At 40.9% G+C, this 19,148-nt stretch overlaps 1 protein-coding gene across 1 annotated transcript in view; it reads left to right on the top strand.

Annotated features, from left to right (window-relative positions):
- Positions 1 to 19,148, top strand: part of LRRIQ1 (leucine rich repeats and IQ motif containing 1) — a 187,922-nt gene that overhangs the window by 109,869 nt on the left and 58,905 nt on the right. Inside the window, exon 23 of the mRNA XM_073327613.2 lies at positions 14,174 to 14,284. Coding sequence (XP_073183714.2) covers positions 14,174 to 14,284 — 111 coding nt within the window. The remainder of the gene's footprint in view (positions 1 to 14,173; positions 14,285 to 19,148) is intronic.

Raw genomic sequence — 19,148 nt, 5'->3', positions numbered from 1 at the left:
ACATTCAGAACTTTCTGGTCTGGCTTCTGTAGTCTGCCAAAGTTCCTTTGTGCTGCTTATGTGAAGTGGCCTTATACTGGTCAGAAAATCCCAGTGGAAAATTTTCCCTGTGTAGGGGGAATCTCCACAAGCATAGCTGTCTCCTACATCCTTCCCAGCATACGGGATGGGGGTGGGAAAAGAGAAACGGAAAGGGAATATCAGGGATGGTCTGAGGACATGGTGGAACTGAGACCTTACACCAGAAGCTTAAGTAAGAGGTGGAGGAGTCCTGTTCTAACTTGTTCCGAGACCAGGCAGCCCTGAATCAGGGAGCTGCAACAAGCTGTGTGTGGCTGCCACTCTCCCCAACTCGGGGATGAGTAGTCTTCAGATGCAGCCACATGTAGAACAAATTCCAGTAACTCGTCTTGAGGTAAAAAAACATATTTGGCAATGTCAACATCCTTTTCAAGAATGAGATTGGTCACAATCCCTTAACCAGACATTAAAAAAAAAACAAAAAAACCTTTGGCCTCTTCTGTCAGTTTAACCTCTCATGCAGCTGGATATCCCCAGAACATGTGCCACTTACTAACAAAAGGCAGGTAAGAACCTCTCTAAACAATAAGCAATTGTCAGCCTCATCATTTCCTCTTGTTTCCCTAGGAATCGGCATCACATCCTTTCTGTATTCTCTGAATTGATCCTCAGCCACCATATAGTCATCCACACCTCAATATTACCCTTACCCTGATTATATCTTGGGTTTTTTTAGGTTTGATCTTTTCTTAAACTCCAGATTGTATGTTATGTTATTTGGCACTATTCCTTCCTAACATAAAAACAATGAGGAGTCCTTGTGGTACTTTAGAGACTAACAAATTTATCTGGGCATAGTTTCAACTAATTTCATTCAAAAACTTAATATTATTTTAATATAAGTATTAACTTAGTGATATAGACATTCCCACGAATCTGAGGATAAAGTACAAAGTATGCACACAGTGTTAATTATATTCTATAAAGAAGTAGGTTTTCAGAACCTCTAATATGTCCATTCATTGCTCTATACATTATTTGCAAATAAAAATACAATAAAAAGTAAGTTGTCAGCTGAGCCATAGAATGAGCAACCTCCAGTAGCTCAAAATACAAGGAAGTTACAGAATATTAACAAATAGGCATCCTTTTATGCTCAAGTCTCAATGTCAGCCCGCTAACCAAACATCTTTCATGAGAAATATTGCTATGCTAAGGTAAGGACTTGCTAAATTGAAGATGTTGCATTCACACAGTAGTCCCTTATTAACTGCTGTTTCATAGGACCACTCATATGCTCTTGTCACTACAAATATCTTGTGGTCTTGTCACCCGTCACTTGCAAATGTCACCAACTTCCTGTGCCTTAGGGCTTTATTAGCTGATATTCACATACCCACAAAATAGAAAGTTAGCATCTGCCCTGGGTTTTATATAGCCCCTCTTTAAAATGCCTACTCATTTACCACAGTGGAGCTTGGATGAGATTAGCATTGTAATGAACATCCTGGGTTCCTGATGCTCTCTGGTGAGGGGACTTGTTCCCTTCTTCTCTCCATATATCTGCTTCTTATAGAGCTGTGATGAGTAATGTGATCGGAGGGTTTCCCATCCTGTGAAACCAGGACTGGCTTATGCACTGGCCACTTGGGGTATGTGTACACTGCAGTGTAAACCCAGGCTCAGACTCAGGCTTGAACGCAAACCCTCCTTCTGTCTGCGTAAATCTCTCAGACTCGGGCTTGGACCTAGGGTCCACTCCTAGGACTCTGTGGTGTTCAAGGGTAAGCCCGTGTCAAGCCATGATCCAGGGTTTGAGCCCTATTGCTTTGCATGGTAGTCACAACCCCCCAACTTGGGTCCAGGGAATCCGAAAGTAGTATACCCCAATCCCATTGGTCAATCACCTTTCTCCTCTGTATCCCAAGAATCTCCAGTTGAAAAAAGAAGCCACCCCCCTCGGCATACAACAGCAGCTCAGTGAATCAGCGTTAACTCTTCCATTGTCTTGGAATTAGCTTGGCATTCTGCCTCCCTTTCTCTCCAGCCCCCACTCACACGGCTCAAAATGACGACCAGGAAGTGAAAACAAAAATGAACACCTTTAAATAGGATTTTTACTGGAAAGACACAGATTTTTTGCTCAGCCCATTCCTGTTTCGTAAAAATAATATTACATAGCCGTGCATTTGCCACACTGTAATCACTCAGTGGTCTATGGAGCTGCCTATAAAAATGAACTATGTGTTTAGGGAAATGTGATCCATTTTCAAAACTAGTTCATTTCAGTTAAAGGTAGTGCATGCAGTTCATAGGTGACGCAATCATTTATCCCAAGTATGACTGGGGTTTGAAGTTTTGTCCAGAAATGTGCTGTGGGAAGGAAGGAGGAATGCAGCCATAACAGAATAAGCCATGAGTGAGCTAACTCAGCATTCTGTTCATTCAGTCATGGATTCTGACCCAGTCCTGATTGCTAATAGCTGCAAAATTTTCCTGAAGCAGGAATTCCAGATAGTTAGTCACATTGTGTGGAAGCATATATTTTCCAGTATCACTTGGGTAGCTCACCAGCCCACTCCATTCATAGATGTGATGTTCAATCATGATATGTTTGAATATTTTTGATGCATACGCTGCAAATTGACAACCAGCAGCTTGGAATAACATCTTCCTTTGCCAATGGGGCACCATGAGAACAGTTATGTCCTTCCAAAATATGAAAGGCCTGAAATGATTATAAAAAATAAAAAAAGCTTTTTGTAGAAAGGCCATCGACCATTCCCCCTCCCTTTCTCCAACCCACGTAATTATGCAAGTTTTGTAAAACAAAAACAGCTTTGCATTTTTATTTGCCATTGTGTCTGCACTGCTTTAACTGCGGTTACTCAGGCTGTGTCCAGGGAGATTCTGGGGACTGAAGCATCCATTTCACAGTATATTGCAGTTAAGTTTTGAAATGTAACATTTTATGTCCTTGAAATTCCACAAGAATTAATTCTGGGCTCCTGCCACTGAGATATTTGGGACGCTCTATATTGTGTCCTATTGCAGTCCCCCCTACTAGCTGCTGTGTCTCCACAGCTTGATATCCGTACCCTCATGGACCATTCCAAGAGGAAGCATTTCTGTGATGAACTAATGGTTGAAGTTCTTGAGAGGGCCAACAAGCAAGTTCAGTACCAGAAATACAGGGACTTAAGACTGGAGAAAAGGCATTCTGAGAGGCAAGAGGAAATGCTGAGAACAAGGTATCAGCACAGGAGCGAGAACAGTGGCTAATGGAGGAGGACAGGGCTCATCAGAAAGAACTGTTTGAGCTGTTCATCTTAATTATGGCTGCAAGATTACTGGTTCCTGGTGCCTTTCCCACACTGTAGCTTGATTCCCTTGTGACATACCCTGAGTCCAAAAACAGCTGCAAAAACTCCATGTCTGGGTGGCCAATGCAGTCTGGCCCCATGAGCAGGTGGGCAGGGCAAACTAAACCTCATGTGGCCCTCCATCTTGATCCCCCTCTCCTCTGAATACCTCCATCCACCTCCTGCTGCACCAACTGCATGGGAAATGAGAAAAGAAAGGAAAGGAGAATAGGGAAGACTGGGGACATACAGCGGTAGGGTGTTTCAGTTATGTGTGCACTTGTTTTCCTATTTTGGGGATGTTCTTTTGTAACTGGTGTTTTGGTGTTGTAATGGCAGCTGGCCTGCCTGGCTGTGTGTGACTGCTGCACTGTTTTAACACATGTTTATAAATAAAGCCTTTTATGTCACCAAGAAAGTTTATTGCTATCACTGCATCTCATAATACAACCAAGATTTGAATTAATAAAGCTAAACATAAGTTCAGGAACAATTTTAAGAATTAGTAAGCAAACACTATTCCTATACAGTTAGGTACACCAATCCACGTGTCAATCACTTCCTTATATGAACCCATACTATGACTCACTTCCCACCCATTTCATAAGACGACATGACATTCATAATAACTACATTGCATGGTAATCTAGCCCTGTTTCCCCGGGCCCGCCCGCATACACAAGCACATTCATAGAGATACTATTCCACCTCTTCCACTGGGCCATGCAAGTCCATAATGGGAGAGCACAAATCATCCCTGACTTCTGTTGCTCGGGTGCATCCGGTTCCAGCAGTGGTAGGTGCACTTTATGACTGACTGTACTGATTCAGCAGCCCTGTGGCAGAGGGAAGGGAGTGAATAGATGAGCCTGCACTCTGATCACTTAGAGGCTAATTAGTGCCCCAGGAGAAGCTGTCTGGGATCAATGAACTCACTTGGCTCATCAGCCCCAGGCTGATAAGAGGCACAGGAAGGCAGTGTAAAGGGAAGAAAGAGAGAAAGGGGAGAACAGAGGGACAGGGCTAGCTGGGGCTGGTCACAGAGAGGGCTCAGACAAAGGAGACCTCTTCTCCCATCAGGTCAGGACCTGAGAGGGCCTAAAGCTGTAGGTGGAAGCAGTGAGTAAATAGGTGGAAGCACTGGGTACTGTGGTGATATTGGTGAAGGGGATGTACACTGAGAGCACATCTAGAGGACTGTGCAGTTTTTGCAGATTAACATGACCCAGTTATGGGGTTTGCCTTCCCCAAAAGCTTAGTTTATGGGGGGACTTCGTGTATATGCATTCTATTTGTGTATTTGTTGAAACTTTGTGGAGCAGATTCCAGTGCAGGAGTTCTACGAAAATGTGAGGTTTTTACCAATCTTAACCTTGGGCACAGGATTAGAAAAAAATTAAGACAAGACCTGCAGGGCATGGGGTCTTCTACAGAGTCATGCTGTGTCTGGGCCCAAGAAGCTTTGCACAAAGAAAGACGGGTCTGAAGGATGCTAATAAGTACCCTGAGTCCTGTGCCTTGTATCATTAGGGAGAGCTAAAGGTAGTCTGTCCTTACAAAGTTGGGTTGGTGCAGACAATGAGTATCATACTGCACTGGACCAGTACCGCCGGCATAGATAATGCTCCAGTCTATTACGGTTATGGATGCAGGTATAAACAGATAAAATCGTGGCCTGTATTTTAACCATAACATATGCATGCCATGTTTTATACCTCCACTGTATCCACATCAACTACTTTTCTTGACTGTCAAATAATATGAGAAATGCGGGCAAGATACTAGAAATTAGTGCAGCCAAGCAGAAGTGGCAAAATATCAAAAATATTCCCATTTAAGAATGCATGAAATTCTGCAGAATTCTAATTAAAAACCTAAAAGCAATAGATGGTAATGCACTTCATTGTGCCTGGGTACTAAACATCTATGATTCATAAGATCACAGAGCCCTTAAAGATATCTTGGCACAAGAGAACAGAGTTTCTGGCTTAACTTTGGGATTTAAGGGCCTATTATCAAATCCACAAAATCAAGGAAATTCAAAGACTTTAATAAAGTTAATTTCTTTTTTCTTTTAACAAATTTTTTTAAAATGACCAGAGGTCTGGAGTAACTGTTTTCAGCTGCTATCTTCTGCCATGCTGTATTGTTACTTGTTTAACCATTTCCTTTCTGGAGGCAAAGTTTGTTAGTGATTGACAAAATGAAGTGATACTTCTGGTGCCACCCAGGCGGAAACAGAAGAAGAGACAAAGGAGAAGTAAAAGCTGAGACTTGACTACTCAGATAAAACTGAAACAACTGATTGATTTGTTACAGGACAAGAAGTATTGTTCTGTCAGTCTGTTTTCTTCTTCGTCTTTGAAAGATACTACATTAAATACATTCAGATTTAAAAGATTTTCTGAGAATACAAAACAACTCTAATGAACTGAACATCATTCACCATCTGTACTTCACATATGAATTAAAATACCCTTATTCCTGAATTTTCCTTAATGGATGCAAGAAATTCTGCTGTAAAAAATAAAATGCTTCTATGTTTGTTTTTGTTTTATTCTTTGTATAGCAATAGTCCCTAGGAGCCCCAGTTATGGACCAGTAAAACACTGTGATAGGCACAATACAAACACAGAACAAAAGGATAGTCCCTCTCCCATTGAACTTACTTTGAATAATCCTCCTTGACATGATGCAATGTTCGCAATTTTGAAATATCAACTCTTTAAAACTGGCACAACTAATACCTATTTTTGTTTTCATTTTCTCAGTTTTTCCCCACGCCCAAAATCAGTGACAAACTAATTAAAGTTTTGAGGGTTTTTTGTATTTTCACGCATTGCCAAGATGTCATGTAACGAATGCCAGCTCAGGCAGTAACATGAATTTCCATAGAATTTCCATAGTATTTCTATCACATTTATAATGTTTGTCCAAATTATCTTTTATATCTGGGGTCTGCCAAAATGTGTGCATTAAATTACCTCCCAGGATTCCAGATATTCAGTACAAATCATCAACTAATAAACCAAATTTAAACCAGTATGCCAGAGTCTAGTAAGATCTCAGTGTAATTCTGAACTGTTTGACTCTTTCGCAGTTCCTGTGTGTGAAATCTAAAACGTTTGTTGATTGTCTATAATAAAAACATAAATCTAATCCATTTCTCTGATACTGAAAAATACTAGTATCATAAAATAACTGAAGTAATATTACCTTAATTGGAGACTAGATTTAAAAAGGGTTCTTTTTAATATCAAAAGAGCTGTAGGCAATGATTAGGGTGATCCATGTAGGTGTAATTTAAGTACTCTGACATTGTGATAAATCTCGGTGGATTATTTAAATTATTTTGCATAGCTCAAAAGTAAGATTATCTGATATAAATCTCTCAGAACAGTTTCCATAGCTCTCTTCCCAATACACAGATCTCCTTCAGTACCTACTTTGACAATCTTATACATAGATCAATTATAGAATAATTCTGGTGATATTAGTCATTTTATGTGACTTCACCCAAATGTCGCTGATGCATTGTACTATTAGACTGGTCATCGTTTTCAAACTAGGCAGGTTTGAATGTGAAAAAGTTCCATTTCTAAAGCTTTTAGACATAGCAAGTTTGGAATAGCTTCAATAGACCCAAGAAGCAAAACAATTTATAATAGTCTGTTAGGAACATCAGAGAAGAAACCTAGGAATCCTTTATCACATTTTGTTTTGTGAATTACTAATCTTTCAATTTTGGTAACTTGATCTTTTACCCTCCTCAAGAAAGTTACCGTATTTGAAATTGTTCTAAAGTAGTCTGCTGAGGTGTCTGGTTTTCCGTTGCACATTACAGGCTTGGTTTTGGGGAAGCAATTAATACAGAAAATATTCTTCTCTACCTTTCTCACTGTGTGTTGTACTGTATATAAAAATGGGTCTCATTATATAACTCTAGAAAATACACTACAGTGTATTACATTATAATTATAAATTATAATGAATTACACTATAGTTAAACATTTTTATATTTCATATAGCTTTTCTGTCAGCTAAAGTTATTGAGAAAAGGATCTCTGAAATTAAAATTGTATGCGCTTGACTGATATAGTTATACAGGTGCAGTATTTTTACTGAGTTATAGTAAGAAATGCATGACAAATTCTCTTGTATATTGTAACAAGGACTGATTATCTGTTACTGTATTTTAGATATTAGTTATGAACCTGCACACCAGTATGACCGAGTACTGTAAGCATTTGCTGACACTAAGAATGGCATATTAATAAAGATTTTGGTGATTTGCCAAAATGGAAATACTTGACTTGTCTAGCTACCCACCGTAACTGCTAAAATCTCCACAGTTAACAAGTTAGCCCAGTAGTCTGGTTCCTCAACACACACAATCTAGTTATCTGAAACATTCTAAAATGTCTTATTTAAGTTAATGGAGCTAACCTTGAGAGAAAGGCTGATGCAACTTGCAGCCAGGCAAATAGAGGGTCAGGCTAAGGTGACTTTTCACTTCCTTTGTGACATCTCAATCCTTGGCTCCTCCAGAGGCTGGAGAGGTCATTACCAGAACATAGACAGACCTTGGAGGCCTAAGATATGGCAGCATCCTCCAGACTGCCCTATAGACCACAGCACTGCCTGGAATCTCTGGATTCTGTGCACTGCAGTTCCTGTTTCTATATAGTTTTTTTTTACCATGCTCATGACCATAGTATCTGAGTGTCTTTCAGTAGTTTCAGTTTAATAACTGAGGCCAGATCTTGGGAGTCCCTTAGCCAATCAGAGATGGTAAAAAGTATTACTTCTAGATGCTGCTGTGTGAGAGCCTAGTGTCAACAAGGAATCCCAGGAGTACGCCTGAACTACAGACTGAATTGAATTTATTGCGAATTTGTTCCTTCAACCAATAGAGATTGCACCATGATTGGAAGCTAAAAAGCCTCCCTGACCCCCTGACACACATCCCTCCCCCACCTCCAGCCATGCTCCTATCATGTCCTCTACCCTAGGGCTTGTGATGGGGTCCTGGGTCTGGAGTACTTGCACCAAGGGAATCCTCCTCCATGCAGAACTGGAACTTCTAGGGCCCCTTCATGCCACTCCAGCCCTTTTACCTGGTATGAAGGGACTCCAGCCTATTTTCTAATCTAATTCTGCTGCCATTGAAGTTAGTGGAAAAACACACCTTGACTTTGGGGAGATTAGGGTCTGACATTTATAGACCTAGCTCCCTTCCCCTCACCCTCACGCCTCTGAAAGGCTACATACTTTGCTGCTGGCTCTCAGAAGCTCTGACAGCCTCACTGATTAAGAAGTAATTTTGTCCCCACAGAAGCCTCCTCCTCCTTCCCCCGGCTCCCTTGGTAACAGTCTCATAATGGAGAAACTGACATTATTATTCTGACACACCCACTCTCTCCAAAACTGCACTTCCCATCTTCCCCAATCCTTCTATGCTGCCTACTCATTCTTTTCTTGCTAAGTTCTACTCCTTTTTCTCTTCACTTCCTCAAGCTACATCCTTTCCTCATTGTCCCCACTGCTAAAACCCTTTTCACGGCTAAAAAACAATCGCTTTTCTGCCTTCATTTCCTATTAGCTTTCCCCTTCATCCCAAGTCTGTCTGCTGATACAGTCTCCTTCCCCCTTCACTAACTGTCAAGGTTCCTCCCCCACTCTGAACTCTAGGGTACAGATGTCGGGACCTGCATGAAAAACCTCCTAAGCTTATCTTTACCAGCTTAGGTCAAAACTTCCCCAAGGTACAAAATATTACACCCGTTGTCCTTGGACTGGCCGCTACCACCACCAAACTAATACTGGTTACTGGGGAAGAGCTGTTTGGACGCGTCCTTCCCCCCAAAATACTTCCCAAAACCTTGCACCCCACTTCCTGGACAAGGTTTGGTAAAAAGCCTCACCAATTTGCCTAGGTGACTACAGACCCAGACCCTTGGATCTTAAGAACAAAGAACAATCCTACCAACACTTGCACCCCCCCTTTTCCTGGGAAATGTTGGATAAAAAGCCTCACCAATTTGCATAGGTGACCACAGACCCAAACCCTTGGATCTGAGAACAATGAAAAAAGCATTCAGTTTTTTACAAGAAGACTTTTAATAAAAAATAGAAGTAAATAGAAATAAAGAAATCCCCCCTGTAAAATCAGGATGGTAGATATCTTACAGGGTAATTAGATTTAAAAACATAGAGAACCCCTCTAGGCAAAACCTTAAGTTACAAAAAAGATACACAGACAGAAATAGTTATTCTATTCAGCACAATTCTTTTCTCAGCCATCTAAAGAAATCATAATCTAACACATACCTAGCTAGATTACTTACTAAAGTTCTAAGACTCCATTCCTGGTCTATCCCCAGCCAAGACGACTACAGACAGACCCAGACCCTTTGTTTCTCTCCCTCCTCCCAGCTTTTTTAAGTATCTTGTCTCCTCATTGGTCATTTTGGTCAGGTGCCAGCGAGGTTACCTTTAGCTTCTTAACCCTTTACAGGTGAGAGGAGCTTTCCCCTGGCCAGGAGGGATTTCAAAGGGGTTTACCCTTCCCTTTATATTTATGACACTAACGATATGACCTTTTCCATTGGTTCCCTCCTTTGGGTCTTACACTGTTTACTGCATCAGGTAGGGTTGCCAGTTTTGGTTGGACATATTCCTGGAGATTTACTCACATGACATAATCTTTAAATAAAGATTAATCTTTAATTCCTGGAGACTCCAGGCCAATCCTGGAGGGTTGGCAACCCTAGCATCAGGTTCAACCTTCCCAACCTCACCCCCTGCACGATCCTATGTAATACCTCCCGCTCTAACTCTGTGCATTTCTTCCAGTTCTTGTGTTCTTCCCACCCCCTCTTCATCTCCTATTCCAGATACCTGACTTAAGCTTATTTCATTCTGCCTTCTGTATGTGAGACTCCTTCCTTGTCCCCAGGTTTCAGAGTAGCAACCATGTTAGTCTGTATCCGCAAAAACAAAAGGAGTACTTGTGGCACCTTAGAGACTAACAAATTTATTTGAGCATAAGCTTTCGTGAGCTACAGCTCACTTCATCGGATGCATGCAGTGGAAAATACAGTGGGGAGATTTATGTACACAGAGAACATGAAACAATGGGTGTTACCATACACACTGTAACACGAGTGATCAGGTAAGGTGAGCAATTGCCAGCAGGAGAGCGGCACCTTTTGTAGTGATAATCAAGGTGGGCCATTTCCAGCAGTTGACAAGAATGTCTGAGGAACTGTGGGGGGGAGGGGAAATAAACATGGGAAAATAGTTTTACTTTGTGTAATGACACATCCACTCCCAGTCTTTATTCAAACCTAAGTTAATTGTATCCAGTTTTCAAATTAATTCCAATTCAGCAGTCTCTCCTTGGAGTCTGTTTTTTAAGTTTTTGTTGTTGAAGGATTGCCACTTTTAGGTCTGTAATTGAGTTACCAAAGAGATTGAAGTGTTCTCGACTGGTTTTTGAATGTTATAATTCTTGACATCTGATTTGTGTCCATTTATTCTTTTACGTAGAGACTGTCCAGTTTGCCCAATGTACATGGCAGAGGGGCATTGCTGGCACCTGATGGCAGATATCACATGGGTAAATGTGCAGGTGAAGGAGCCTCTGATAGTGTGGCTGATGTGATTAGGCCCTCTGAAGGTGTCCCCTGAATAGATATGTGGACACAGTTGGCAACAGGTTTTGTTGCAAGGATAGCTTCCAGGGTTAGTGTTTTTGTTGTGGGGTGTGTGGTTGCTGGTGAGTATTTGCTTCAGGTTGGGGGGCTGTCTGTAAGCAAGGGCTGGCCTGTCTCCCAAGATCTGTGAGAGTGATGGGTGATCCTTCAGGATAGGTTGTAGATCCCTGATGATGCATTGGAGAGGTTTTAGTTGGGGGCTGAAGGTGATGGCTAGTGGCGTTCTGTTATTTTCTTTGTTGGGCCAGTCCTGAAGTAGGTAACTTCTGGGTGCTCTTCTGGCTCTGTCAATCTGTTTTTTTCACTTCAGAAGGTGGGTATTGTAGTTGTAAGAATGCTTGATAGAGATCTTATAGGTGTTTGTCTCTATCTGAGGGGTTGGAGCAAATGCGGTTGTATCGTTGAGCTTGGCTGTAGACAATGGATCATATGGTGTGGTCTGGATGAAAGCTGGAGGCATGTAGGTAAGCATAGCGGTCAGTAGGTTTCTGGTATAGGGTGGTGTTTTTGTGACCATAGCTTATTATCACCATAGTGTCCAGGAAGTGGATCTGTTGTGTGGACTGGTCCAGGCTGAGGGTGATGGTGGGATGGAAATTGTTGAAATCATGGTGGAATTCCTCAAGGACTTCTTTTCTATGGGTCCAGATGATGAAGATGTCATCAATGTAGTGCAAGTAGAGTAAGGGCATTAGGGGATGAGAACTGAGGAAGTGTTGTTCTAAGACAGCCATAAAAATGTTGGTATACTGTGGGGCCATGCGGGTACCCATAGCAATGCCGCTGATTTGAAGGTATACATTGTCCCGAAATGTGAAATAGTTATAGGTGAGGACAAAGTCACGAAGTTCAGCCACCAGGTTTGCCATGACATTATCGGGGATAGTGTTTCTGACGGCCTGTAGTCCATCTTTGTGTGGAATGTTGGTGTAGAGGGTTTCTACATCCATAGTGGCTAGGATGATATTTTCAGGAAGATCACCAATGGATTGTAGTTTCCTCAGGAAGTCAGTTGTGTCTCAAAGATTGCTGGTAGTGTAGGCCCTGAGGAGGGAGTCGACATAGCCAGACAATCCTGCTGTTAGGGTGCCATGGTGAGATGATGGGGCATCTAGGATTTCCAGGTGTATGGATCTTGGGTAGCAGATAGAATACCCCTGGTCAGGGTTCTAGGGGTGTGTCTATATGGATTTGTTCTTGTGCTTTTTCAGGGAGTTTCTTGAGCAAATGCTGTAGTTTCTTTGGTGACCCTCAGTGGGATCAGAGAGTAATGGCTTGTAGAAAGTGGTGTTGGAGATCTGCCCAGCAGCCTCTTGTTCATATTCCAACCTATTCATGATGACGACAGCAACTCCTTTGTCAGCCTTTTTGATTATGATGTCAGAGTTGTTTCTGAGGCTGTGGATGGCATTGTGTTCTGCACAGTTGAGCTTATGGGGCAAGTGATACTGCTTTTCCACAATTTCAGCCCGTGCACGTCGGCGGAAGCACTCTATGTAGAAGTCCAGTCTGTTGTTTCAACCTTCAGGAGGAGTCCACCCAGAATCCTTCTTTTTGTAGTCTTGGTAGGAAGGTCTCTGTGGGTTAGTATGTTGGAGGTGTGTTGGAAATATTCCTTGAGTTGGAGACATCGAAAGTAGGATTCTAGGTCACCACAGAACTGTATCATGTTCGTGGCGGTGGAGGGACAGTTTGGCCATGTACATTGGGCAAACTGGACAGTCTCTACGTAAAAGAATAAATGGACACAAATCAGATGTCAAGAATTATAACATTCAAAAACCAGTTGGAGAACACTTCAGTCTCTTTGGTCACTCGATTACAGACCTAAAAGTGGCAATTCTTCAACAAAAAAACTTCAAAAACAGACTCCAATGAGAGACTGCTGAATTGGAATTAATTTGAAAACTGTATACAATTAACTTAGGCTTGAATAAAGACTGGGAGTGGATGTGTCATTACACGAAGTAAAACTATTTCCCCATGTTTATTTCCTCCCCCCACCCACAGTTCCTCACATGTTCTTGTTAACTGCTGGAAATGGCCCACCTTGATTATCACTACAAAAGTTTTTTCCCCCCCGCTCTCCTGCTGGTAATAGCTCACCTTACCTGATCACTCTTGTTACAGTGTGTATGGTAATGCCCATTGTTTCATGTTCTCTGTGTATATAAATCCTCCACTGTATTTTCCACTGCATGCATCCAATGAAGTGAGCTGTAGCTCACGAAAGCTTATGCTCAGATAAATTTGTTAGTCTCTAAGGTGCCACAAGTACTCCTTTCCTTGTCCTCAAGCACTCACTTTCCTTCATATCCCTCCTTAAATTCACCTGTTCAAGCAGTCCCTCCTCTCTTCCCTTCATTAATAAACTGCAAAACTCCCTTCTCCTCAGCTGTTGAACAAAAAGATTTGTTTTGCTTTTCTTATATAAATTGTAAGTTCGTCTGGTGTGGGAATGTTTGTGTCCATCTCTGGCTCTTTACAAACAATTTTTGATAAGTTATGAAGACTTAAGACTATGTAGCCTACTAATTATGGGAATGATTATGGAGAGTATGTTTCCACAGGCTGTTGGAGGCCATCTCTACTTTGAACAGGATAGGATATGTTAAAGGGCTTTCAGTTCATTTATGTTCCTCAAGTTTAGCCTCAGATAATAAAATATTTGTGATTTTCTTTGCTTAGTGGGAAACACATTTATTTGAACCAGTCTATTAAGTTGTAGACATTGGGGGTTACATATTTGTTTACCAAATTTTTATGATTGAGATCCCCACCTTCAAAATAGGACTTCTAAATATTTGCTAAAATATATATCCTTTCAAAATGTAGTTTTGCTTTTCACAGGTGGATGATTTAGAAAGCTTTTAAAAGTACATAAACAAGTCAAGATGGCTGCTTCTTTGTACATATATTAATGTATTTTAGAAGTAATGTAATTGTTTTTGTTAATGTAAAACGTACACAAGAGATTGTTTCTTTTATTAAATGACTAAAAGGTGAATATCTGCTTCAAGGAATGAACAAGACAGATCTGACCTCTGATTTTAACTTCTTCTTGTCGTCTAGACCCAGCTGTGCGCCTGGCGTTGTTCAGAAACAATGAAAATAAACATCCCCCTGTGAAACCACCAAGGAAGAGACAGCCAGCAAAAGAGACAGCCAGCAGTTACTTTGAAGGTATGAACAGGAGTTTTCCTTTATATGTATTTATGTATTTTGCAATGTCTTTGCAATTCTTTTTCAGTTATGAAAAAACACGCAGAAGTAAGAGAAGGGATTAGCTCCAAGTCCTTAGCTGCGTGTGGACAACTCAAATGACATGATGAAACATTTCAGTTTTAATACATTTTTTTCTAGTGATTAATTTGTAATGTGCACTGTAGGCCTGACCCAAAGCTCACTGAAATCAGTGGGAATTTTTCCATTGATTTCAGTGAGCTTTGGATCAGGCACTAAATACTTTTAAATTGGGGGAGTTGGTTTAAGTGACATGCTTGAAGCTACATTCACAGAAGGGAGGTGAAAGACCAATGTTCCCTCTAATTTTTTACATCCATGTGCGGAATGAATTTTGTTATGTGCACCAATATGGAGATGATGTCTGGCGGGGGTGGGACTGAGAGTTTTGGCATGTGGGAGGGGGCACAGGGTTAGGGTGCGGGGGGGGGCAGTGAGGGCTCTGGGGTGGGGCCAAGGATGAGGAGTTTGGGGTCCGGGAGGGGGCTCACAACTGGGACAGAGGGTTGGAGTGCTGCAGGGAGGTGAGGGCTCCAGCTGGGAGTGTGGGCTCTGGGGTGGGGCTGGGGATGAGGGGGTTGGGTGCAGGCTGCCACGGGGCTGGGGCTGGGGCTGGGGGAGAGGCACCTTTCCCTGCCTATGCGGCACTTGATAGCCCTTGATAGCCTGCTGTGCAGCTACACGGCTGTGCAGCTTAGAGGGATCTTAGTAAAAGACCCTTTCAACAAAATGGGGAGCTGCTCACCATGCTGTGGGATTGGAGGTGGAACTGCATGACACTAGCTGCTACAGATTTAATAAAATATTTTAAAAAAGCAGCAAAGCACTGTACAGAGGAAATACAAAGCAGTAGCATAGAATACTATGAATGGTAGTAACCAGAGAAATAATATGGTTTGGGCCTTGTGTACACCCTTATCTATTTCAGACACTGTTCTTTTTTCTTACCAATTTAAATGCACCAAATAAAACCATTTCTAAGCTCACTTTGTTTCTTGGTTATATATTTTTTTCAAGTTACCCATTCTTGAAGACAACAAACCATTTTTATTTTAAACAAACTATTCTGTAAATTCAAAAGAAAAATATGAAAAAATCTTTAAATGGAAAAAAAAAACATTTTTGCTCCATGCTCATACAATTTAAACATTGTATTGAACATTCAAAAAGAATTCACCTTTGGGCTGAGGGTATACGTAAGAAATTTCAGAAGAACTTATAAAAGTTATAGACTGAGCTTTTCAAATGCCCTCAGCGTTTGTTCAATTCTGCTACTATTAAAGTCAGTGGTAATACTCCAATTGTCTTCACTGGAAGCAGAGTTAGGCCAATTCTGGGCACTTCTCCTGTCGTCCACAGCTATTCCCCTCTCATCATTGACTTGGCTGGGTTTTTTTCCAGCTAACTCTCACAGGCACTGTATGCTATTAGTGACTATTCCTTCCCTAAAGGGGGTTTGGTTAGACTGAGAATGCTGCCACATTGCTTCATTCCTTGATCAAGTGGAAGAAAGCATCTCAGGTGCAATATGGCTTCAAGTGGGCTTCCCAGAAAGCATTAAGTTGGGGATGGGAATTAGGGTCAAAAGCACACCTGAGGAACAGCTGCTTGAGCTGTTGTGATACCACCAGGATGACTTCAGAGCTTTCTGTGCCTCACTTTGGCCTCCACAAAACAAAGAGCCTACATGAGAGTTTCACTGAGTTGGGCTGGAACAGGATCTGTGCAGACTGGGTTGCTTGACTCCCATCTCACAAGCACCAGGCCAATGTCTTCTCTTTCTGTCCTTTTGACCATGCCTTGTCCTGCCTTGAGCAGATCTTCTTGAATCTTTTTTTTTATGGTGGGAGTTCCCACTCTCTGCGAACAAGCTCTGTAGAGATACCAGGTAGATACAAGGTAGGTGAGGTAATATCTTTTATTGGACCAACTTCTGATCAAGCCCTGCAGACGTTGTCCCCCAGAGCAAAAGGAAGAACAAACCAATCAGCTGACTGGTAGGAATGAACTTCACCCATACAACCCATTTTCCCTCCACGGACAGCCAGCCTGCCTGCCAGTCAGTGCTTTAATACTTTGGTGGAGGGTTTGAATCCCAACTTCTCTCCTTTAGAACCCACTAAAGAGAGATCTCAAAGAAGAAGGGATCTACATTCTAAATATTCCTGCTTTAATGTGGGAGGTGGGGAGGAGAAACTGTAACATCAATAGCAAGAACACATGTTATCTGTTAAATAAGGGGATTGCCCCTTTTGAAAGGGGATGCCCTAGGAAGTGAAACAATTAGATGATTTTTAGCTTTTTAAACTGGAACACATCACAGCAGAGAACATCTAGAAGGATTTAAGTTGTCAAATGTATGGTATGTCTCTTGAGTCTTCTCTGTTCTTTCGGTTGTAATTATGGATTATGGTTAACAGTATTTAAAATAAGCCTAATGCAAAAAAGAAACACTGCATAGACGGAAAAGAAGTGGTAGAAAAAACAATATATCTAAAAGCTTGTATCTGACTCCTATCTATACAGTATTAACCAGTATTGATGGTTATTTAAACCACTGTATCATATTTGTATTTTATATTCTATCCTTGGTTAAATTCGTTTCAACTTTAAATATATCTGGTATTTCATTTTTTTCATGGTTATTTTAAAATATTTATTGTTCTAAGGATTAATGGATGCTAAGCATTTGTGGGAAGGGAAGAATATAGCAAACTTTTTGTCTGGAAACAAGTCCACTGAATGGAAGGAAAAAACTTGCACTTAAATAAGATCAACAATCTGGTGAACTAATTAAAGCAAATCAATTCTGTCTGAGTTAAGGATGACATTTTGTCATAATTCACCTTTTTTTCCTACATAGTTCAGAAGTCTCAGGATGTTGTATGCTGTTGTGTGACATAGATCTAAACACAATGGGGGAATTAGGATACATTGGCATCTGTAATACTCAACTTCCTTGGTTTAAGTTTAGGTAAGACCAATATTTTAATTTGAATGGGATTTTTTTAAATCATTTTGTTTTAATACTACATAAAAAAGTATAACATTCCCTTCCCCCACATGTTGAGTTGACAACTTATTGAACTTATGGCTTTTTAAAAGCTCACTGAGACTTCATGGAAAATAGCACTTTTCTTGCTGACAGTACTCTTACTGGCTCATGTATTTTCTTTCTGCCTTCATTCATTTTTTATTACAGATTATTGTATAAATCCAAAAGTTTTGGTTTTGAGACCTCCTGGTCCTGCTTTTTCCTCATTTGAAATGGGAATTTCATTTCTGGCATCACACTAATTGTACTTGTAAAAGCAAGTGTGATGCCACAGATTTACTATACTGAGGTATCGCCAAAAAGAGAAAATGAGCTCTGCAGAAAAAAACCCATTTTTATGCAAATCATTCTATAACAAAATTGTAGGGGGAAAGTGAGAAGAAAAGAAATTTATGGACCTACTTCAAAGCATCAAGTCATGTGCATAACTTCGATCACATGGGACTACTCATGTGAGCAAAACCTGATACATGCTCCTTGAGTGCTTTATAGGACCAGGGCCTTTGTGAACAGGAATATCCAAAAATATATTTTTTAAAGTTTGCCATGAGATATCAAATCTTTCATGAAATGTCAGTGAATCCACTACTGATTCTCCAGTGACTGTATAATAAGCCTGAAGGAGAAATTGTTATTCATTAATATTTATAGCAGAGTAGCATGGAGAAGTCCCAATCAGAAACAGACCTCTTTGTTGCACAAACAACATATGGAGACCTGGTCTCCACCTTGAAGAATTTCCAATGAATCCGATGAAGTGAGCTGTAGCTCACGAAAGCTTATGCTCAAATAAATTTGTTAGTCTCTAAGGTGCCACAAGTACTCCTTTTCTTTTTGCAAATACAGACTAACACGGCTGCTACTCTGAAACCAATCTAAGAAGATAAGTGATATGTAAAAGGGATGGGAGGAGGGATATATACATGCACCAAAATAATTCTAGAGAAGGTGAGACAGTAACCTGTCAATACATCTGAAGGCTACAAAATCTTCCTAAATGTTGTGGCACTGATGGGCCATGTTAGCACTTAGTAAAATTGTAATATATTTTAAACACGCGCACACACACACACGATAACCTGCTTTTCTTCTTGGGAAGTTAGGGCCTGATCCAAAACCCTCTGCAGTAATCTGAAAGACATGTTCTGTGATTTCCAGTGATCTGTTAGCCGTTCATATGGATCAAATATGTTGGACTGGATTCTCTGGTCCAGCTGAGTTCTGCTTAGATTGGGACTAGAAGAGGGAGGAGTTAGATGGCTTTAAGCTAAATCTGGTTAAATTTTTTTGTCAAATTTTGATTTAAAATGACAAACAAAAAATGTAATGAAAAGTTTTGTGAAACTTTTTTTTTCTCAATTAAAAAAATCAGTTTTTTTTTTCATGATTTTTAGACCAGCTCTACTTTAAACCACTTTTATTTCTACTCCTTCATCCTGGGCTGCCTAGGGACCAGTCCAATTCCTGGTCTCGTGTAGAGTAGTCTGGGGCCTTTCAGACCCAAAGAGTTGATCTGACAGCTACAAATTGCTGGTGTTCTCCGTTGTCTCCTTCTTGGAAAATTCCTGTAAATCGTGAGCCAGAGTGTGGCATAGTCCGTCTCTGCCACAGTCAGTTCAACTGGCAATATGGCTGTATTACTCTGCTACAGCAGCACAAAACTGCTGGGTCTGGCCCACTTGGAATATAAGCTTTTGAAGCACTTCAGATCATCCTGGCCACCTGATAGTGAGTGCAGTCCATCTACCC

This window comes from Lepidochelys kempii, chromosome 1 (genome assembly GCF_965140285.1).
Source record: "Lepidochelys kempii isolate rLepKem1 chromosome 1, rLepKem1.hap1, whole genome shotgun sequence".
In the NCBI taxonomy this organism is placed as follows: Eukaryota; Metazoa; Chordata; order Testudines; family Cheloniidae; genus Lepidochelys; species Lepidochelys kempii.
The sequence above is the reverse complement of the archived record's forward strand: the minus strand, read 5'-3'. Positions and strand labels throughout refer to the sequence as shown.